This window comes from Anomaloglossus baeobatrachus, chromosome 5 (genome assembly GCF_048569485.1).
Source record: "Anomaloglossus baeobatrachus isolate aAnoBae1 chromosome 5, aAnoBae1.hap1, whole genome shotgun sequence".
In the NCBI taxonomy this organism is placed as follows: Eukaryota; Metazoa; Chordata; class Amphibia; order Anura; family Aromobatidae; genus Anomaloglossus; species Anomaloglossus baeobatrachus.
This window is the reverse complement of record NC_134357.1, coordinates 320,240,027-320,264,314: the sequence shown is the minus strand read 5'-3', so window position 1 is coordinate 320,264,314 and position 24,288 is coordinate 320,240,027. Positions and strand designations below refer to the sequence as shown.

Here is a 24,288-nt window from a genome sequence, read left to right as displayed (position 1 = left end):
CTTGGCCTTTTTCAGCGAATATGAATGATAACACAAAATCTTTTTTTCCACTCATGGTTATTGGTTGGGTGAAGCCATTTATTCTCAAATTACTGTGTTTTTTCTTTATAAATCATAATGACAACCAAAAACATCCATATGACCCTGATCAAAAGTTAACGTACCCCAGCTCTTAATACCGTGTATTATTATTATTTCCCCCTCTAACATCAGTGACAGCTTTAAGTCTTTTGTGGTAGTTGTGGATGAGGTTTTTTATTTTCTCAGATAGTAAAGCTGCCCATTCTTCTTGGCAAAAAGCTTCCAGTTCCTGTAAATTCTTGGGCTTTCTTGCATGAACTGCGCGCTTGAGTTCTCCCCAGGGTGGCTCAATAATATTGAGGTCAGGAGACTGAGATGGCCACTCCAGAACCTTCACTTTGTTCTGCTGTAGCCAATGACAGGTCGACTTGGCCTCGTGTTTTGGATCGTTGTCATGTTGGAACGTCTAAGTACGTCCCATGCGCAGCTTCCGGGCTGATGAGTGCAAATTTGCCTCCAGTATTTGCTGATAGTGTGCTGCATTCATCTTTCCTTCAACTTTGACCACGTTTTCTGTGCCTCTGTAGCTCACTCATCCCTATATCATGAGCGGACCTCCAAGCTTCACAGTAGGAATGGTGTTCCTTTCATCATAGGCCTTGTTGCACCTCTCCAAACATAACGTTAAGGCTATGTGCGCATGTAGTGTTCTGTCCCTGCAGAAATTTCTGCAGCGATTTGAACAGCACACGTGCGCTTCAAATCGCTGCAGAAAGTCCGTAGTGAAAAAAAAAGCCGATTCCATGCGCTCTGAATGCAGCCCCTCCCATAGACAGAGCGGGGGATGCATGCAGAGCGCACGGAATAAGTGACATGTCACTTCTTAGAACGCGCACTTCGGGCAGCAGCCAAAGCGCTGTGCTCTAAGACGCCACGTGCGCACGTCTCCTGCATAATCTTCATAGATTATAATGGGGACGCAGGACGCATACAGTTACGCTGCGGTGCAGATCGCAGCGTAACTGCATGCAAATACGCAACGTGCGCACATAGCCTTATGGTTGTGGCTAAAAAGTTTGATTTTGGTCTCATCACTCCAAATTACCTTGTTCCAGATGTTTGGAGGCTTGTCTCTGTGCTGTTTGGTATAATATAGGCGAGATACTTTGTGGTATTTGCACAGTTCATGGCTTTCTTCTAGCGAATCGTCCATGAAGCCCATTTTTCTTCAAGTGCCTCTTTATTGTGCATCTTGAAACAACCACACCGCTAGTTTTCAGTGAGTCCTGTATTTCAGCTGATGTTATTTGTGGGTTTTCCTTTGCATCCCGAACAATTTTCCTGGCAGTTGCGGCCAAAATCTTTGTTGGTCTACCTGATCGTGGTTTGGTTTTTACAGAGACCCTGATTTTCCATTTGTTAATCACAGTTTGAACACTGCTGACTGGCATTATCATTTCCTTGGATATCTTTTTGTATTCCTTTCCTGTTTTTTACAGTTCAACTATCTTTTCCTGTACATGCATTGACAAGTCTTATGCTTTCCTCATGACTCACAATCCTGAAACGTCAGTGGCTGGATGAAAGCTGCAAGAGTCTGTCTGGATCCCAGAAACTCACTCAGCTTTTATGCACACACACTGATTACAAGCAAACAGGTCACAGGTGAGGATGTTGCCTTTATTAGCCATTCAAACCCATTTGTGTCAACTTCTGTGCATGTTATCAGGGCAAAATCACCAGGGTATGTGAACTTTTGATCAGAGTCATGTGGATGCTTTTGTTTGTCATTATGATTTAAAACGAGAAAACAAAGTTTTTGTGTTATCATTCATATTCTCTGAAAAAAGGCCAAGAAAGCAAAATATATGCTGGGTATGTAAACTTTTGAGCACAACTGTATATGTTTTCTTTCAAACAACACTCCAGCATTTTTTTAATCCACTACAGGAATGCTGCCTCAATTGTAAGTCCCCTGCCCCCATTTTATACTTACCTGCTGCCATACTCATATTTTATTGATTGGTTTCCTGTGATTTGTGACCAGTGTTTCATGGCGCGCGCAGGTCACAACTTAATACAAGTCTATGAGAGCCTCGTTCTGGTTCTCATAGAGTTGCATTGAGAGCTGGTGATGTAACTTCTGACTTTTGGCTAGCCAGAAGTTAAGGCCATAAGATGGCGCTATGGGACTGAAACGTTGCGGATAAAGGATGAAGCTGTTTGAAGGTAAGAGGGCAGGGGGCTTACATTTAGAGCTCCAATCCAAAGCTGAAAGAAAAAATAAATGTTGTAGTGATGCTTTAAGTGAAAATAACAAAAAGCAATGAATGTAAATTGTTGATAACCATTGCCGTATATTTTTACAGTGACAAAGTTAATATCTGAATAGTTCTCTTTTTACAAACAGTGAAAATCTAACAGACACCTTCCTTCTAGAAAACTGATGTTGTTGGTGTCAAAATTGGATGGTCAAAAACAGGATAAAATATTTCTTCATCTCTCTTATCTTTATCACCTCTACTGAGAAAAGACATGGGGCAGATTTATTGAAACTGTCCTAAAACTAGCTAATAACACTGGCCTACAAAATTTTACCTTTTTTGTGTTAAATGCATGAAATAGGCTGTTTCTTATGGCGATTTCTCCCCTATTTCCAAATCTGCTTTCATAATTCTGATATCGGGCCAGGATTTTGAGTACCACACATTTAAATTTTTGAAATTGTTTATTTTAACAAATTACTTAATAAAAATATTATTTTTTTTATTATTATTAAAAAAAGATGTTCAATTTTCTTGAATATACAAACCGCTCCACGTGCTCGTTAGTGACATCTCAAGATTACACTGTTCTATAGCCAAGTTGGTTCAGAGACATAAAACTGTTTTCTGCAACACAAACTTATGTTCAACTAATATGATGCTTTACATTTGCTGATTGACTCTAAGGCCGGCTTTGCACATTACGACATCGAATGCTGATGCTGCGATGTCCAGTGCAATAGTCCCCGCCCCCGTCGTACGTGCGATATCTTGTGATAGCTGCCGTAGCGAATATTATCGCTACGGCAGCTTCACATGCACTCACCTGTCCTGCGACGTCGCTCTGGCCGGCGACCCGCCTCCTTCCTAAGGGGGCGGGCCGTGCGGCGTCACAGCGACGTCACACGGCAGGCGGCCAATAGCAACGGAGGGGCGAAGATGAGCAGGATGTAAACATCCCGCCCACCTCCTTCCTTCTCATAGCAGCCGAGACGCAGGTAAGGTGATGTTCCTCGCTCCTGCGGCTTCATACACAGCGATGTGTCCTGCCGCAGGAACGAGGAACAACATCGTACCTGACGCTGCACCGGCATTATGGAAATGTCGGAGACTACACCGATGATACGATAACGACGCTTTTGCGCTCATTCATCGTATCAAAAAGGTTTTACACACTACGACATCGCAAGTGATGCCGGATGTGCGTCACTTTCGATTTGACCCCACCAACATCGCACCTGCAATGTCGTAGTGTGCAAAGCCGGCCTAATTCTCAAGACCCAGAGGAGGTTGTAATTACTTATGACACCTTTTTATAGAAAAATTGCATCTTTAGAATTTCATCATCATTATTGCATTGTTAGTAGCTAGTCTATTACATCATCTATTTCGTCTATTGAGACTTCAGTATTCTCACATCTTAAGGTGACCAATCAAAAAACACCGTCTCAACTCTGATGACGCAATCTTAATTACAGATGCATCGCCTACTTTTATAAATGCCCTTGTGTGTAAGGTCTACTATTTTAGTATCTCTTAGCTACATTTCTCAGCATTTTAACATGTTTCTATATGCTTTTTTCAGATATGCCTCATTCTTGCATTAACCCTTTTATGACAAAAGATGTGCTAGTACGTCCTTAGTCGCCTCCCTCTGGTTACCGCAGGCTCTGGCGATGAGCCTGTAGTATTCCTCACACAGGTCTGCTGATCTGATCAGCAGAAATTTGTGCTTAACAGGCACATGTGGATCTGAGATCCACCTGCACCTGTTAAAGGGAACCTGTCAGGTGGAATATGCACCCAGAACCACAAGCAAATCTGGCTGTATATTGCTAATCCCTGCCTACCCGTCCCTGTATACACTAGCTTAGATTAAGAGATCTTTAGAAAAAGTATTTCTAAAGATCTTTTACCGTATGCTAATGAGCAAGGGCACTAGCCCCCTGGGCGTTACTTCCCCGGCCAATCGCCCCCATAAGCATGTTAGCACACCCCTGTGGGTGTGCTAAGATGCTAATGAATACGCAGCATCATAGGATGATCTCACGCACCTCTCTGCCGCTATTGCGTCCGACGGGGGATTTCGGCTCAGTGGGTATGACCCCAGAGTTTGGGTCATGCGCACTATATAGCCGGGTGTACATGTCCTGGCTTTAAACTGTAGCAGTGCGATCAATGTGTTGTCACGGTAGCACAGGGTCAGCTGAAGACCCCTGATGCTGCCATGATTCACTTCCTGTGAGAGCCAACAGAGCGCTGGCACTCACAGAAGATGAGAATTTCTGCTGATCAGAGCGATGCTGCTCTGATCAGCAGAAATGCAAAGGCGATCAGACTGTGCAGTGATAAAGTCCCCAAGGAACATTCAAATTACTTCCCTTTCACCCCTTTGAGAATGTTTGTTTTCTAAAAATAATCAAATTTGGTATTGCTGAGTTCAGAAATGCCCAATCTATCAAAATATAAAATCACTAAATCTGATCAGTACACGGTGTAGCAAGAAAACAATTCCAAATGTCAAAATTACGTTTTTTGGTTGCCACAACATTTCTTTAAAATGCAATAAAGGTGATCAAAACAGCTCATCTGCACAGAAATAGTATAATTAAAAATGCCAGCTCAAGACGCAAAAAATAAGCCATCACTAAGCCTCAGATACTGAAAAATGAGACTGCAACGGGTATCGGAAAATGGCGACAAAAGTGCTATTCTTTTTCGGGATAAACTTCTGAATTTTATTTCACCTTTCAGATAAAAGCAAAAGTATACATGTTTTGTATCTACAAACTCATACCAACATGAGGCATAATACTGACATCTCAATTTTACCATATAGTGAACGTGGTAAATAAAAGACCCCAAAAACAATTGTGCAAGTGCACTTTTTTACAATTTCAGTGCACTTGAAATTTTTTTTTCCAATTTTCCAGTACACTTTATGGTAAACCTAATGGTCTCATTCAAAAGTACAACTCTTTTAGCCAAAAATAAGCCCTCATATGGCAATATTGATGGAAAAATAAAAAAGTTATGGCTCTCAGAAGAAGGGGAGGAAAAAACAAAAATGAAAAACAGAAAATCGCCCGGAGGTGAAGGGGTTAATAAAGCAGATAGATTTTTCTACAAATATGGAAAAGTCAGTTTTGCATCACAAATGCGAAACTTGATTACCATGATAAAGAAAGTCTAGTATTTTTCCTGCAGAATAGGAGATCAGGACAAGAGTTTGGCTCCACACATACAGTGGCATGCAAAAGTTTGAGCACCCCTGGTCAAAATTACTGTTATTGTGAACAGTTGAGCAAGTTGAAAATGAAATGATTTCTAAAAGGCATACAATTAAAGATGACACATTTCCTTTGCATTTCAGGCACAATTAAATTAAATATTTTCAACTTTTACATTTTTAAATGAACAAAAATGAAAATGGGCCGATGCAAACATTTGGGAACCCTACATGGTTAGTGCCTAGTAACATCTCCTTTGGCAAGTATCACACCTTATAAATGATTTTGCGGCCAGCCAAGAGTCTTTCTTTCATCTATTCTTCCTTGGAAAAGTTTTCCAGTTGTGAGATTCCTCAGTCATCTTACATGCACTACTCTCTTTTGAGGTCTAGACACAGATTTTCAATGATATTCAGATCAGGGGACTATAAAATCTTCAACTTGCACCTTTTGAGATAGTCTATTGTGGACTTTGACGTGTGTTTAGGATCATTATCCATTTGGAGAAGCCATTGTCTTTTAAAATTCAGCTTTTGTACAGATGGTATTATGTTTGCATCAATAAGTTGTTGAAATTTCATTGAATTCATTCTTTCCTCTACCTGTGAAATGTTTCCTATGTCATTGGCTGCAACACAACCCCAAAGTTTGATTAATCCACACCCATGCTTAATGGTTAGCGAGATGTTCTTTTCCTGAAATTCTGTGCTTTTTAATGTGTTTTTTCTCCACACATACCTTTGATCATTGTGGCCAGAGAGTTCTATTTTAACCTCATTGATCCACAGGACTTGTTTCCAAAATGCATCAGCCTTGTGTAGATGTTGTTGTTTCAGACTTCTGATGCTGAATTTTATAGTGAGGATTCAGGAGAGGTTTTCTTCTGATGACTCTTCCATAAAGGCCATATTTTTGCAGCTGTCTCTGGGCAGTAGAACAATGTACCACAACTCCAAAGTCTGCTAAATCTTCCTGAAGTTCTTTTGCAGGCAAGTGTGTGTGGGGGTGGGGGGATGTTCTGACTTGCCTCTCTAGCAATCCTACGAACAGTTCTAAGAGAGATGTTGCTTGGTCTTCTAGACCTTATCTTGACCTCCACTACTCCTGATAACTGCCATTTCTTATTTACATTTAGAACTGAGGAAAATGCAACTTGAAAACACTTTGCTATCTTTTTATAGTCTTTACCTGCTTTGTGGCCCTCCACCATTTTCATTTTCAGAGTGCTAGGCAGCTGCTTAGAAGAACCAATGGCTGCTGCTTTTTGGCACAAAGTTGGAGGAGGATGAGTTTTACTAAAACTTTGATATTAGCATCACCTCACTTTTCCTAACGGTGAAAGTGAACAAGTCATCACTCTAACAGGCTAATTAAGGTCTGAGGTCTGAAAACTTGGTCAAAGTTACCTGAGCACATAAATTTCCAGGGGAGCCCACATTTTTGCATCGGCCCATAATCTTTTTCTGATAATTTTAAAATGTCAAAGATTAAAATGTTTTGGATTTTTATTCCCTAAAATATAAAGGAAATATGTCATCTTTAAATGTATGTTTTTTAGAGATCATTTCATTGTCAACTTGTTTAACTGTTCAAAATGACATTCATTTTGACCAGGGGTGCACAAACTTTTACATGCCACTGTATGCTGTAATAGATGTACATCACAGCTTACTCAGTGGTTGCATGGGAAGAGGCAATCTATGCCTTTTGCAGTCCCATTGATCTGGAAGGAGCCAATTTATCACAGTACCAATTGCTATTTCTGCATGGTGACCCTGACTTTTAAGGAAGAAGTGCATGGTTCCAAAAGCACCAGAAACATTTTCAGTGGAGTTAAGGGAGAAAGAGGGCACTTGGTGTCATGAAGGATCTTCCTCTCATGACCAAAACTTTCTGTCAGCAATCTTAAGTGAACCATGCCTTATAGCACAAAGTGAAGATCTTATAAGAGATTTAGATCTGCCCAAGAGTATTGCTGAGCTCTTAGGTTCCAGCCTTCAGCAGTGGAATCTCTTATTGCGCAATGTTCAGATTTCTTTGTTCCGGAACCATGATAAAGATCTGGTCCAATACTTCTTCATGGAGGGCAATCTTGTGACATACAACATCATCAGTTTGATAAAAGCTCTGAAGATAAGTCATAATCCAGAGGAATGGTTGCGCTTCATCAATTAGTCCAAAACAAGCCTGAAGGCCATCTTGCTGCATAATGGAAATGCGCTAACTTCAATTCCAGTTGGTTAAGTCGTTCACATGAAAAAAAGCTAATAGAACATGAAACATGAGTGCTATTGCCATCGATTTCAGCAATTTTTATGACCCCCCCCCCCCCCCCAGTGCCCTTGTTTGTGTCTTCCTGAAAAATGCTTGACTTTCCAATTGACTTCCATTATACTTGGTACTCAAGTCGAGCCCATCTGAGCAGCGAAGCTGCTCGATTCGAGTACCGAGACTTGAGCATTTTATTGCTTGCTCATCATTAGTCCCTTTGCATCTACCAGAGTTTGTGTCATTGCAGTAAACTAGGTCCATTAAAAATGTGTGTTCAAGCTCCTACTGCCAATGATGGAAAGAACATACAGTGATCCTATGCTCCAGCAAGTGGCAGTCTTTGAGCATTGAAGCCAAAAGCTACACTTGACTTTTTTTTATAGGTTCAGATCACAAACTAAATCATTTAGATAAACATGGCTTAGTTTGTGAGGCTCCCCAGACTAATGGCCTAGAAATCAGGATATTCTAGATCAGCTTCTTCTTCAACCAAATCAGCGCCTGAATTTTCTTTTGAATTCAAGGTCCAAGGTTGATGAAGTGGGAGCTCTAAGCTAAGTGAGAAGGAAGACGGATTGTTTGGATATTTCACTGAATTTCTTGTTTTACTTGTTATTGCAGCAATCTTTGTCATACAGAAATAGTAATCTGTAGAATGGTCTCTTGGCTTCCTCCATACCATTGAAACAGGAAATGCCACGTGGTGTGGTTTACCATTGAGCCAACTAGTGAGAAGTGTAGCACAAGATGAGCAACAAATATGATGGGTCTAAAATGTGTTTGATTTTCCAATTTTTGCACTGAAAATACAGGAAATAACTTTTCTTCACCAACATAGTTGTTATACTTTTTCTTTGTGCTTTTAAAGTCATCATTTTTGCTTTAAACTGTGATTTGTTTGTGTGTTTCTCTTCCCAACATTCTTTCCATTCTGTTACGTTTTTGATTTGGGGGTTTTGCATGTGTTCTATAGTCTTTTGGATTTCTACTGTTTTCCTCCATCTTCCCTGTATGACTGTGTGAACACATTTTTAGCCCTATGTCTCACCCTCTGCTGGTGTGCTCTTCCTTTATAGTTATTATTGTTTTGTGTTACACTTTGTTAGTAGTTAGGAGTGCAGTAAGCCAATGTTGAGTTGGGGCGTCATTGCGTAATCTTAGGGGCACTTTGCACACTACGACATTGCAAGCCGATGCTGCGATGCTGTGCGCGATAGTCCCCACCCCCGTCGCAGCTGCGATATCATGGTGATAGCTGCCGTAGCGAATATTATCGCTACGGCAGCTTCACATGCACTCACCTGCCCTGCGACGTTGCTCTGGCCGGCGCCCCATCTCCTTATTAAGGGGGCGGGTCGTGCGGCATCATAGCGGTGGCAGGCGGCCAATAGAAGCGGAGGGGCGAAGATGAGTGGGACGTAAACATTCCGCCCACCTCCTTTCTTCCGCATTGCCGGCGTGAGCCGCAGGACGCAGGTAGGAGATGTTCCTCGCTCCTGCGGCTTCATACACAGCGATGTGTGCTGCCGCAGGAATGAGGAACAACATCGTAACATCGGTATTTCCCAATTCATGGAAATGACCGAGGCTATACCAATGATACGATTACGACGCTTTTGCGCTCGTTAATCGTATCATAAAGGATATACACACTACGATATCGCCTGCGACGCCGGATGTGCGTCACTTTCAATTTCACCCCACCGACATCGCACTTGCGATGTTGTAGTGTGCAAAGTGCCCCTAAGGGTGCCAGGCTCCGTGGTCAGGCTGGAACAAATAGGGTCAGATTTAGGGCTCCTCCTAGTCTGAATAGGGATTTGTGGACTGCAAGGTTAACACCACCCCTGGTTTATTCATCCCAATATGAGAGTTAGAGCTCAGTCCTAACATTGAGAGTAGGAAACTGCAGAGCAAACAAAACAAATGCACTTCAAAAAACAGGGGATGTGTGTATGTTGGATCTGGTGTGGAACTTGCCTGTGGAGGTGGTGTTTCTGTTACCTTTGTAGCAGCTTCTCGTCTTACTAAAGCAGAGGCAGACTCCAGGCTTTCATCCAACATGCCAACTTTAATAACTCAATATATATGTTCTTGTCCAGAAGAAAGACTCAAGTTCTTTACAGGACGGGACACACATTTGCATATTATTTTTCTTCATTTTGGCAGTCAGAGTCCCACCAGCTTCCTGGAGCACCGGCCCTTCTCACTGCGGGTTTGGACATTCTGGCTAAGGTGATTCCCACTTCAGGAGTCCCTAAAATCCGTGGTCACGACGGCTGCCCCTAAGACTTAGCCCCATGCTTTCTGCGTACCGTGCTTGCTCCGCCTGTCTCCTTAGCCGCAGGAGCACTCTTCACTTGCTCCCAGGAACCGCTCTGTCTTCCCAGCTCCTTCTTATTCTTCTCACTTCAACTAACTGTCCTTTTTCCTCCCCTTCTCCTATTTCTGTCACCTTGGGCTGGGCTATCTCTTTTGCCCTAGCAACCCCACCACTATCCCTTTGTACCTGACACTCCTGCCTCTAACTAGAGGAGCGCAGCACCATCTTGTGGTAGTTGGTGGGACTGTGATATGCCCAATACAACATACACATTGTTTCCTAACAAATAAGACCACTAACACATTAATACACAGTCACAATATAAAAGCACACAGTGTAAGATCACAGGTCCTCAGGGAGGCTTGCACCCCCCTACATGTACTCTATGAACCCTAACTCCCTATATGGGTGCTTCACCTCATTGCCATCACATTCCTAGGCCCTCACTTGCCCTGAATTCACCCTGGGTAGTGAAAAATCCAGCAAGAACACTAATCTCGCCACTGTAATAAAACAACACAAGGTAAGGGAAACAGAGGAGAAATAGTCACAAAAAGTAAAACACTCCAAGCTCCTCCAAAGCGGCTATACAGCACAGCTGCAATAGTTACAACTCCTCAGCTTACTCCAGAGACAGGCTCCTTCCAAAGTGGAGAGAATAGAAATAAGAATCCATAACCGGCATCAGATGGTAAGATAGGTGACTTCTTACAGCGAAGGGAGTGGTCACAAAAGAGATTAAGGCTACCAAAGTCAGCCAGATAAAAAAGAGTACTTAACCCCTGCATCACTAAAATAAAGTAGATTCATTCAAATACACATTGTAGACCTGTGAACAATAAAACAGTGTGACCTTCTGGTCCCAGACTTGCCAGAGGTCTTCTCAGAGCAGGACACACTCATGACACTAGAATTCAATGAAGTATGCCTTTCCTCCTCTACTAAGTGAACTATATAATCTATGATAAGGAGCAGGGGGGACAGTTTTATAGAGAATGCTGCAAATATAGCAAATTGAAGACCCAGATGTTTCGCCATAATTACAGCTGTTTTGAACCGACTGTATTTGAACCAGACAGATATTTCATTTTGACTCCGAAGTCCACTTGAGCAGCGTTACTATTTTTTACTACTAATACTACTAAAGTTACTATGTCAATATAGTTTTCACTTGACATATGCTGAACAGATTTCCCTGTTCTGCCTACACATAGAGAGGCTTGCTTAAAATAAAGGAAATGACAGGCAATTGAGCGTAGCCTCCTTTATAACATATCAGAGTATGGTTAGTAGGTTTCGTTTCCCTTTAACGTCATTCTGTCATTTCATTTATTTGTTAAATGGAAACTGCTATAATGAATATAAATTATAAATGTGCAGTCTCCATTCTGTTTATTAATAAAATGTTACGGCTGCAGGGAACGACGTTGAAGAACTCAATCGAGATAGCTATTTAATTGCAAAGTGTTGTACAAACAGGCAGCAGTGATATAAATGTGTTTTATATGAAGAAAACCTCAGTCTGCTTCAGCATAATATATTATATCTGGTAATTTTTCCATAAAGCAAAGTAAGACACACACAGCGCATCGAATGGATTGTAAGAAAATCACTTCTTCCTTTCACTGCCATGGTCAAATGAAATATCAATTGATAAAAATACTGATAGGTTAATTGACTTCCTATGGAATTTTCCCTAGGGTAGTGTGTCGAAGATAAGAAAATAGTCAGACTAGTTAAGCACAAGACCTATTGTGAATGGTGAGAATCTGCAAAATATGTTGGAGCTATGCAACCAAGTGTTTGCCATAGTTTGGTATGTGGTTGACAATTGTAAATTTAAAGAGAACCTGATAGGTGCAATATGCACCCAGAACCACGAGCAGTTCTGGGTGCACATTGCTAATCCCTGCCTAACCTATTCCCTGTATCTAGTAGCATAGATAAAGGGATCTTTAGAACAAGTATTTCTAAAGATTCTTTATAATATGCTAATAAGGCCAGCGACTAGTCACAAGGGCATTAGTTCCTTTGGCTAGTCGGCCACCTTAGCATGTTAGCACACCCTGTGGGCGTGCTAACATGCTAATGAATACACAGCGTCAAAGGTATGGTCGATCTCACCGCTCTCTGCTGCCACCGCCCCCGACGCTGGATTTCAGCTCAGTGCACACAATCTGATATTCCGGTCATGTGCACTACACCAGTTTGAAGCCAGGACACGTACACCCAGCTTCATAGTACACATGACTGAAAGTCCGGGACTTCTGATCATGCGCACTGAGCCGAAATCCAGCATCGGTGGCGGTGGCAGCAGAGAGTGGTGAGATCGACCATACCTTTGACGCTGTGTATTCATTAGCATTTAGCGCGTCCACAGGGGCGTATTTGTAGGCTAAGTAGGCCAACTAGCCAAGGGAAGTAACGCCATTGCGACTAGTGTCTGGCCTCATTTGTGTATGATAAAAGATCTTTGGAAATACTTTTTCTAAAGATCTCTTTATCTATGCTTCTAGATACAGGGACGGTTAGGCAGGGATTAGCAATGTGCACCAAGAACTGCTCATGGTTCTGTGTGCATATTGCACCTGACAGGTTCCCTTTAAGAATGTGAGATTCTTAGCCCAGTGAAATGATGACAATCTTGGCCAAATATTTTGAAGCTTTAAAACCAACTGTTCCAGTTTATTTGGTAGATGGTGGATGTTGCTTCGAAATTTGGAAGTGGGTTTCCTGTGTGCGTATAGTAGGGAAGGAAAGAAGTTCCAGGGCGGCACTCAGGGATGAACGGTGCTCAGGTCTATGGATGGCATCCACAATCAAAATTGAAGTATAGTAGGGAACATGAGAATATCTTGACAGCTTGTAAGAATGACCCTATTGGAAACAAACATGAGTGCACTTCTGGGAATATCGATATTACTGCAATCAATGATACTGCTGTTAGACTGAGCTCAGATAATGTTTCATGAAAGGCTCATACCATTAGGACAGATTTCCTTCAGCTAAAGGAATGAATATACTCTCAAAAATGTACTGGTGGCCATAATGGCAACTATTAAATATCAAATAAAGGTCCATGTCAGTTCATACAACCTTTTGTCCCCAATCACCCAGTTAAACATTTCCAACAATCGAATACCAGATTGCAGAATGCTTGTTTGTCATTGATCACATTGTCAGCAGCTCATTCCCTTATGTAAAAAGGCATGTGTCGTCGTCATTAATGAAATCTGAATAGAACGTATAATTATACACCAAATCTCTCGATAATTGTAACACATAAATGTAATTAAATGATTGCCGATCAACTTGCCATATCATCAATCACCGCTTGTTATGGGCAAATAATTTACATGGGTCCTAAAGTGTTGTGTTCCCATACCAAACATTTATGTTCTTCAAAGTAAAAGGCATTCTTTATGGTCTTTGTCAGACATCAATTAAATTAACATTTTAAAAATTAGGTATTTTGAAAATCGATTTTGTAAATCACACAGCTCCTTCAAGTATAATAAGGCCCTCATATACATGGAAGGCAGATCAGCCTTATCTCAGGAATACCTGCTGACCATCTAATGTGCATAGGAGCCTAATCCTCTGACAGGTTATGTTGGCTTAGAGAGGAATCTGGCATTTTTATATTTAAAGGGTTATCAACCATGTGGAAAATAACTTCCCTTTTGCTATATTCCCCCGTATAATATACTAACCTATGCTCACCTTCAATGCTGGCGTCGTTTCTGTGATGATGGCACTGGCTCTCCTAGGGCTTGCATCATATTATATCACGCGAGCCCTACAAACAATTAGCGGCCACTTTACTCTCACTTCCTTCGGACGAAACTAACACCTGAAAGACATGAGAGCTACTGCTGCTGTCTGAATTTCTCAGGATGTAATGGATATATTGCAATTGAGAAAGGGTTGTCCGAATAGTGGACAAACCAATTAAATGCTCAATCTTTTTGTTTGTCCTAGTGATAAGAGATGGAGAGAGGCCTAAGCTCCCCATATACATTAGATCAGGGGTGGGCAAACTGCGGACCACATCCAGCCCTCTGACTACTCTAGTCTGGCCCACCGACTGAGACAGTCAAAGGACTAAAAGCAGTGGTCCGCTGGCCGCACTGTGCCATCCGTCACACGCGTCCTGATGGACAGAGCCGACAGCTCCATCTTCCAGCAATCACTGTGTGCGACTGAGATTGTAGGCACGATGATGTCATGTCATCGTGTCTGCTGGGTCAGTGCACTAGAGACTGAAGCAAAGCTCATCGCTGGTAGGATGAGAGGGAGATAAGTATGTGTTGTGTATTTATCCTATGTGATATGTGTGGCTGTACATATAAGGGCTGTGTAGAGGCTAATAATGTATTTAGGAGGTGGTGTGAAGGCACATACTGCTTATGAAGATGCTCATACTGTATTTAAGGAGACTATGTGAGGGCTCATAATGTATATAGGCTGCTGTGGGGATTCATACTATGTATAAGGAGATTATTTGGCGGAAAATACTTTATATAGGGGCTCACACTGTGTATAAGGAACCTATACGGAGGTAATTTTATATATAGGGGGACTGTATGAGGGCTCAAACTTTATATAGGGGGACTGTGTGGGGGCTTGAACTTTATATAGTGAGACTGTGTGAGGGCTCATACTATATATAGGAGCTATGTGGGAGCTCAAACTGTATATAGGGAAGCTAATGCTGTATATAAGGGGCTGCTTGTGGGCTATCTGGGGGCTCACACTGCGTTTAGGGAGCTATGTGGGAGTCATACTGTGTATAAGGAAATAATTTGTATATAACTGTATATAGAAGGACTGTGTGGTGGCTCATAGTGTACATGGGATGCTCTGTGGGACTGATGCTGTATATAGGAGACCTTTGTGGATTCATACTGTATGCAGAGTCTATGTGAGGGCTCATACTGTATATAGGAGGCCTTTGTGGGGCTCATAGTGTATACAGGGGGCTGTATGGGGGTGATATTGTACATAGGGGGGCCTCTGTGGGCTCATACTGTTTGTAGCAGTAATGTGGAGGCTCATACTGTATATAGGGGTCTGGGTGGGGGCTCATACTGTATATAGGAGAGCTGTGTGTGAGCTCATACAATATATAGGGGGATGTCAGCATACCTAACTCTGCTCAATATTAAGTGATACAATTAATATCAATATAAAATAAAAATATAATTAATATATTAATATTGATATTGAGGAAAATTTATTTCTGCCTTTTAGATTTAGCCCTCCACAACACCCCTTGGAAAAATGAATTGCCCACCCCTGCATTAGACTAATGTTGTACAAGCCCACTCGGTCGATGGTCTAATGTGTATGGAGCCCTCAGACAGATGATTGTCTGGGCAATCAAAGATCTAGCGTTTCCAATTTCGGTCTGCTGATCCTTTTGTTCTCCCTGATATAAGGCGCTACCAGAGCGGGCATAGATGTCTGGCAGCGGATCTCTGATAGAGAATAGATGAGCGATCAGGAGAGTGAGTGTGAATAATTGCTCTTCTTTCCATGAGATAGCAGCCATCTACGGTGTATGTGTGGCATAACTCAACTCTCCCTCTGGAAAACACCTTCACTTTCGCCTGAACGTTTATATAAATGGAAGATCATTGTTGACCTAGTAGTTGGTCAGCTATACAAGCAGTATGGTCACCTCTAACAAAGCTAGTTAATTGCTTAAAACGATAAACCTTTATTCTTACAAATGATAACATTTTCCTTCTAACAAGATTTTCCTTGCTTTAGATGTGGTGATGCTGACACGATGCTACAAAAAGGAACTCCAACCACTGATGTTGTTTGTGGTAAGCTATGATCTTCTCCCAATGGGATCTCCTATTTAGATAGATGTATTTTCATATTTTACTTAGGAAAACACTGCAAATCAAAGAAACTAGTTACTGGTGAAAATGGTAAAATATTGCCTAAAGCTTGCATGATTACAGTTTGACGCAGGAGGGCTGCTCTTTAACTTTATTTAGATTTCTTCAAAATGATAGCCTCTTTATGGAGCATAAAAACAGGATCAAGTGCCCACCTCTTGGAAGTAGCAGTCCTAAAAATCAATACAGATCCTTTAGAGGGCCTTGCTACATTTCTTAGATTAGGAAGCCTTTCAGACGCCTCTCACCCAGCCAACCAGTTCTCCAGCTTTGTATTGAGGAGGAGCAAACACCCTGAAACTTGGGTCTGCCAATGAAGTTTCTGATAGACCTTCTTAACCTAAGTTAAGTGGCAAGTTCGATTCTGACACTTGGGATTTCTACTTCCAATAGTTGGCAATAGAGTTCTTGTCCTCGTTCTCTCTGAAGAAGCTATTTGCAATATATAAATTCCCAGTGGAATGTAAGACTCCCTACGCTAACTGGTCGCTATCTTGAAGGAGAAGCTTTACTCCTTAAACCCTTGAAATACTTAGAAATTCAAAGACAAATCAACTTAATTATTCATTTTACGAGAATGGTGGGTGGCTTTGGTTAGTGGAGGTCAACCAGTAGCAATCGTCAATACACATTAAATGAGTGGCCTATGTCCGAGCTCTGAACAGAAGGTAGATGACAGCAACGGTGAGCTGGATTTATTACTACACAATAAATGAGCCCCGGAGTTTTATTGGTTTCTTCCACAAATTGCATATGGAATAAATGTAATGTGAGAATTAAGTATATTTAGAGCTATAGGCACATGACAGTATTATGGTTCCATACTGTATATTTAGTGTCAATGTAATTGATCTTGTCCTGGAAAGCCTTTGCTAAAGACTTTCCTGATTTCATAGGACAGGTCCTTTTACTGACCTTTTCACTGAATTTATATTTCCAGCATGAAGCTATAATATTGCCATGTGCACAGAATACAACATACTGCTGTACACACATTTGTTACATATATCTACTAATATTTGCAGGGGCAAATAGCAGTCATTATCGTACGTTTGCTCACACAGAACAGTACGTGAGTCAAGAATGCAGCACAGTGCGTGTGGGAAAAGGGGCCACACTGTATACAGTATTGAGACTGCTGTGCGGGGCTGCAGATTTTCATTGTATGCTCAGTCTATGGGCGTTCTGAGATACTGAGCATGCCAGCTATTCAACGGGACAAAGATTGGGGGTAGCAGTGTTTAAATATGCAAGGCGGGCACTGGCTGCGTACAGTGTGATGACATGTCAGCTGAGCTCTATGGTGATGTGCAGGAGTATTGTGTTGGATACAGACCATGTATGTTGTGGAGTCCACCATTAGTTAATTACAATAATGTGATTTTTTTTTCTTTCCTTTCCAGAACCCAGATCTAATACTTGGGTATACGTTGTAGTTATCATGGTGGTCCTTGTAGTGCTTTTGGTGCCTGCCATAATCTTTAGTAAGTACAAATATATTCACAACAAAAAATAATATCAAATGAGAGTGGCTGCCTATGTAGCAGAGCACTGGAAGTGATCTTATACTTTAGATTAAAATTTGTTCTAAATTGCAACTAAAAGGTGCAGCCTTGCTCAATACATTTGCACTGAGTGAGGCAGCACCCATCTAGGTGAATTCTAGCCGGGAGTCTGCATATCACGTTCTCGCAGCCACGTGACCGCCATTCCTGGTTCTAACACTGAAGACAACTCTGCAGTCACTCTGTGTGACTCCAGACTTGTGATTCCTCACATCGTAGACACTGTGCGCTGTGAGGATTCACAAGTCTGCAGTCACATAGAGTGACACACAGAGTGACTGCAGAGTTGTCATTTTAGACTGGAGAGCCCCCTTAAGCGCACATATTTTGGGATAAAAATCATTTTTGCAATTGTCTGTCATTACAAATTTTGTACAATTTAACTTTAACAGGCTCTTTGTTTCCCTGCATAATCAACTTTAGGTGACATGCACACATTGAGTATTTTTTGCCTCAGTAATTGTAGCCAAAACTAGGAGTGGAACAATCAGAGGAAAAGTATAATAGAAACACGTCACCACTTCTGTATATATCACCCACTCCTGGTTTTGCTACACATACTGAGGTAAAAAACTCACCAAATACTCATCGTGTGCACGTGGCCTAAATGTGGTTTGTGGCCATAAATTGGCTGAGAGGAAAAGACAGAAAAGAGTTATAGATTTTCCCATTACATGGTCAGAACCAGCTCACTAACAAATTCTCAGTTGGAGGTCGGCCACTTTCTTTTGTTAATCCAGCTTTCCTCACAAACTGACCCGCACTTCTGTCCATACAATGGCTGCTAGTGTAAAGCTGCTGTTGTATTGGAGGCCGACAGACTTATAAAAGCACATGCTCCTCTATGCGCAGCCATTGTATAGATATAAGTACAGGTCAGTTTGTGAGGAAAGCTGCTGTTGTATTGGAGGCCGACAGACTTATAAAAGCACATGCTCCTCTATGAGCAGCTATTGTATAGATATAAGTACAGGTCAGTTTGTGAGGAAAGCTGCTGTTGTATTGGAGGCCGACAGACTTATAAAAGCACATGCTCTTCTACCAGTGTGGCGCCCTGGACTAGCCAGGTCATCACAGGTAACACACACACACCCCCATACCCCCCAGGCAGTTACATTAGCCAAACACAAAACCCTTGTTGCCTCCCTCCAGGGTCTGATGTCCACACCAGGTGGGGCGGAGCCAGGCGGTTGGCCCCACCAACCAAGGAGTTCACAGGCCTGGAGGCGGGAAAAGGAGGGAGTTCAGTTCAGGAGGTTGAAGTGAGAGGAGTAAAGTGGAGAGTGTCTGGGTTTGTGGCCCAGGCACTGACAGCAAGGTTGGCAGACGGTGGTGGCCGTCTGCAGGAGTGGTGGATCAACGTGGAACCGTAGGACCGGGGTCGGGCGGTGGCCCGCCGGTACCGACCGGGGAGCGAAGTGAAGCTAGCACACACAGGCAGGGCCATCGGACCCCGACTAGGCTTGGAGCCGCCGTCAACAGTCAAATCCGAGTGTGACAGGAACCCCAGGGGTTTCCTAACAACCAAAGACCCGTTAGAAGACAACCGTCCGCACCGTGAGAGTATACAGCCACTGCCAATGGCTAGAGACCCAAGGGCCAGCGCATGCGGGCAAAACGGGCTCCTCCGGCATCCATACACCGGGGAGCGGACTACTGTTGGGGACCCATCGTAGTCAAGATAGTACACAAAGGTGCAGAGAAAGACAGCCGCCATCACCTGTCCGGGGAGGGACACAGCAGCCGGCTGTGGGACCCGTCCATCCAGCCGTTTTGTTTACCGGAGACTTTGTACCTCTTTTGCTGAGTGAGTACACCCGTGCCATCTGGCACCGCGCCGCGCTGTCCCTGCAACCCTGGACCTCACCTACCCTGCATCCCCGTCACACCACCGGGACCACCAACCCCTACCCACGGAGGGGGAAAACAACATCCCAGCTGCTCCCTAACATCGCTCCCGGGATCCCCGTCACCAGCAGCGGTGGTGCCCATCTTCACCACAACCCGTGGGTGGCGTCACGGACTAAATCCCCAAAACAAACCAACCCCCTTTTCACTCACGGGCGAGGAGCGCCGCTCGAGTCCCCAGATCCGACCCACCGCTCGAGCCACCAAGTAGCAGCAGCGCCGGACCCGAGCGTTAGCGAGCGCAGCGCCCCGCCGCCCGCGACACCAGCAGCCATTGTTTAGAGGGTGTGCTCTACCTCTAGCTCCTTCTTCTCTTTGCCCCATCCCTCTACATAGAATCTAATGAACAGCAGCTCTCATCTTCCAGCTAAGTCATGTAAATATTTGTCATCACGAAAACAGATTTTATCAGTGAATTGATCATTTTGAGAATAACTGATCCATCCAGGACTCTAATAAGATATATTACAAAGTTTATTTTCATGTGCACTATTGATTTCTTAAATTAAAATTTCAAGGACAATTACTCTTTAAGTAAAAATAAATTGTTCCTAAAATTTTCAAGCCCTTTTTTAAATATTTTGAACATTCTGGTTGCTGGGAGCTATGGGAAATATCTGATAGCTATCTCTCGTGTAAATCCAGGTCTACTACTATTACCAACCTGTACCTAACAATTACAAGAATTTAAACCATAATTCTTTTACTTCTTAAAGTCATTCCTCCTTCTTATTAAAGAGAATCTGTTACCAGTTTTTTGCCACATCTACCTGAAAGCATTGTGATCTAGGGCAGGGATGTCAAACTCAAATACACAGAGGGCCAAAATTAAAAACTTGGACAAAGTCATGCCCCAACGTAGTCTCAGACCCCATATAGTCCTCCATACAGAATAATGTGCCACGCATAGTCCTCCATACAGAATTATGGGTCCCACATAGTCTTCCATATAAAAATATAGGCCCCACATAGCCCTCCAAAGAGAATAATGGTCCTCACATAGTCCTCCATGCAGAATATTGGGCCGAATATAGCCATTCTGTACAAAATAATGGGTCTTACATGCCCCTCCATACAGAGTAATTGGCCCCACATAGCCCGCCATACAGAATATTGGGCCCAAATATCCCTCCATACAGAATAATGGGCCCCACTTAGTCCTCCATTCCGAATAATGAGCCCTACATAGTCCTTCATAGAGAATAATGGGCCCCACTTAGTCCTCCGTACAGAATAATGGACCCCACATAATCTTCCATACAGAATAAAGGGCCTCACATCGCGGGTCAAATAAAATGAGTCTGCGGGTCAAATTGGGCCAGCTGGCTGGAGTTTAACATATGTGATCTAGGGGGAGAGACCCTGATTCCAGCAATATGTCACTTACTAGGCTGCTTGTTGTAGCTTTGAAAAACATCATTCTTTTATCTGTTGCAAATTTGCCAGTTCTTTGAATGCTGAGTTTTGTTTAATCCTGTCTACACCACTGATTGGCAGCTTTCTGACTATGCAGAGTATACACAGAAATCTATTAATCAGTGGTGAGGGAGGGGTTATACAGAGCTCATAAATATGGCGGACTATCTGGCAACAGGTTTCCTAGTCTTCTTGTGATAATCTGCAGCAGATAAAACAGTGATTTTATCAAAACTACAGTAAGCAGCCCAAAAAATGATACATAGCTAGAATCAGGGTCGACATGTCTACATTATGCCCCACTCAGATTAGATGGCAAAAATTTGGTGACAGATTCCTTTTCAATTAAAGCCATTGCCATCAGGTCATCGTCACACTTTGGGCAACAGGGACTGTCTTCGGCTGCTGCAGGGGAAATGTATTTTCACGTTCAAATTAATAGTTGTCCATGTAACACATAAATGGGCTGGACGAAATAGACTTTCACACTATTATGGTCACCTTGATGTCACCTATATAACTAGGTATCTTATAAAACATCTTATTGCTTACTCAATATCCTCCTGAGGTTGACTAATTTTTTTCTTTTTTTTTAAGTTAGGAAATCATATTGTAAGGACAAGAAGAAAAAAGGACAGGTAAGACACTAGTGTCGATATAGATGATAATCCATATAGGAGCCCAACATCCACAAAATGGTTACCTTAAAGGGAACCAATCACCAGGATTTTCGTATATAACCTAAAGACAGTGCTATACTGGCACTATCAGGCTGATTCTCTACATACCTGTAGTGGTCGGTTCGGATGTTTAGGCTTTGAAATCCAAGAAAGTGAAGTTTGTAAAATGAGCAGCTTCTTGAGTGACAGCAGCAAAGGATCAGATAATATATTCATAGTTATCCCCTCCTCCTGTTAGAATTAGCATAAGCATTATACAAGCGACTCACTTTGTCTAGCAGTACCTGTGGTGAGGTTATTCCCATGTGACCAGAAGGGGTGGGGCCTCAGCTGGACACCAGGTCACATGGATATGACCTCACCACAGGTCCTGCTAGACAAAGTGAATCGTTTGTATAATACATATGCTAATTCTAACGGGGAGGAGATAACTATGAATATATGATCTACATTACAACTGTCACTCAAGCAGCTCCTCATTTTATAAACTTCACTTTCTTGGATTTTGGATTTCAGCACCTAAACATCCGAGCTGACCACTGCAGGTATGTATAAACCTGATAGTGCCAGTATAGCACTGGCTTTAGCTTATATACGAAAATCCTGGTGATTGGTTCCCTTTAATTATTTTTGCATTTCTCTATTTTTCACAGACTCTACCTAAGGAAAACTATGAAGCACAACCTATTAAACATATTGAACACAACCTTCCTGAAGAAGTTCAGGATGAGCAGGATACTACAATGCAAGGACTACCGGTGGCCCAGGAGCAGGGGAAGGACTACCACATGTCACAGGAGGAAGTATGAGAGAACAATGGACGTCAGAATCAGCAAAGATTCAAAATCATACTTTTGAAAATGGCAACAGTCAGACAGCCATTAATATTACTAAAAATAGTAGTCGAAGTTTCCACTTGTCAGTAAAGACTTCCTTTGAAGACGTACTCACCAGTAGAAGCAAACACTGAAATGTACGTTGGGGGGCAGCTACTGTGTTTTTCAGTATCTACAGTACATGGACTTATTTGACTAAGTTTTTACATTTTTTTTGTTTTGGGCTTCTTTTAAGAGTATTTATTCATGATTGACAGCCTTTAGAGGTTTTTTTTGCAAACTTGGCTAATATGGTGTTTTTATGCTGGGTTTTTCAAATTTACTACTTAATGTTTAATGAATTTTGATCATTACTCATCCTTAACTGTGAGTGTAACTGTGGTTTTGTTAAAAATGTGTAATATCAATAAAGGTGAACTATTTTTGCTATTTGGTTGTGCTGTGTATATCTGTAGATCTTTCTTGGTCAGTAAAGAGTTTTGATCTTCGCTGTTGTCAACCAAAGAACTTGAGTGCACATGCTCAGCATCATATCCAGAGGTTGTCTTTGCACAATAGATGTATGAATGATGCCAGCATTGCTACCCAGGTTAAAGAGGTGAGGTGTCAGACTGTCAGTGCTCAGTCCATATGCCATACACTGCTTCAAATTGGTGTACATGGCTGTCATCCCAGAACAAAGCCTATTCTTAAGATGATGGACAAGAAAGCCTGCAAATAGTTTGCTTGAGACAAGCAGACTGAGGACATGGATTACTGGAACCATGACCTGTGGTCTGATGACACCAAGATAAACTTATTTGGTTCAGATAGTGTTAAGCGTGTGTGGCAGCAACCAGGTGAGGACTACAAAGACAAGTGTGTCTTCCCTACAGTCAAACATTCCCCAAAACATGACACTTCCTCCACTACCTTTCACTGATTTCTTAACAGACTTTGGGTTCAGTCTTTCCCTAGTTTGTCGACGAACATAGTGTTCCCCAGACTCAAATAAATTAAACTTGTTTTCATCACTAAAATGAACTGTGGCCCACTTCTCCTCTGTCCATGCAACATGCTCCTAAGCAAAACGTGAGTCTAGCCTTTTGATTCTTTCTGCTAATGATAGGTTTGGTCACTGCAGAGTAGGCTTTCAGTCCAAATGTTCTTAAACATCGTGACACTGTATGACGAGACAGGTCTTTACCCTCTTCAGTGCTGAATTGCTGAGCAATTCCAGCTGCAGTGTTGATACGATTACCCATGGATATTCTTCACATTATCCTGTCCTTTCTTGCATTTATCTTTCTAGAAGCCTTCTTGGGGTACTTGAAAAAGTTTGTGATGTTGTAGAGATACAATATTCTCAAAATCACAGACTTGGAACAACCAACTTTTCTTGCTATGGCTGATAGGGTCACCCCTTTGGCCTTCATCTGGACAATCTGCTGCCAGAGTGTTTCAGTCACATTGGAATGGTACACCATTTTTGCAAATCAGTGCAAACTGGAAAGTAAGGCAGGCTTTGCACACTACGACATCGCAGGTGCGATGTCGGTGTGGTCATGTCGAAAGTGACGCACTTCCTGCGTCGCTCTCGACATCATAGTGTGTAAATCCTAGATGATACGATTAACGAGCGCAAAAGCGTCGTAATCGTATCATCTGTGTAGCGTCGGCGAATTCCATAATTACGCTGACGCGACGGTCCGATGTTGTTCCTCGCTCCTGCGGCAGCACACATCGCTGTGTGTGAAGTCACAGGAGCGAGGAACATCTCCTTACCTGCTCCCGTCGGCTATGCGGACGGAAGGAGGTGGGCGGGATGTTTACATCCCGCTCATCTCCGCTCCTATTGGCCGCCTGCCGTGTGACGTCGCAGT

General features: G+C 42.4%; 1 protein-coding gene across 1 annotated transcript in view; it reads left to right on the top strand.

Annotated features, from left to right (window-relative positions):
* CD40 (CD40 molecule) overlaps window positions 1-23,798 on the top strand; it is an 83,691-nt gene extending 59,893 nt beyond the window's left edge. Inside the window, exons 6-9 of the mRNA XM_075347523.1 lie at window positions 15,885-15,943; window positions 17,425-17,505; window positions 21,508-21,548; window positions 22,244-23,798. Coding sequence (XP_075203638.1) covers window positions 15,885-15,943; window positions 17,425-17,505; window positions 21,508-21,548; window positions 22,244-22,399 — 337 coding nt within the window. The 3' untranslated portion in view covers window positions 22,400-23,798. The remainder of the gene's footprint in view (window positions 1-15,884; window positions 15,944-17,424; window positions 17,506-21,507; window positions 21,549-22,243) is intronic.
* The last annotated feature ends 490 nt before the right edge of the window (window positions 23,799-24,288 follow it).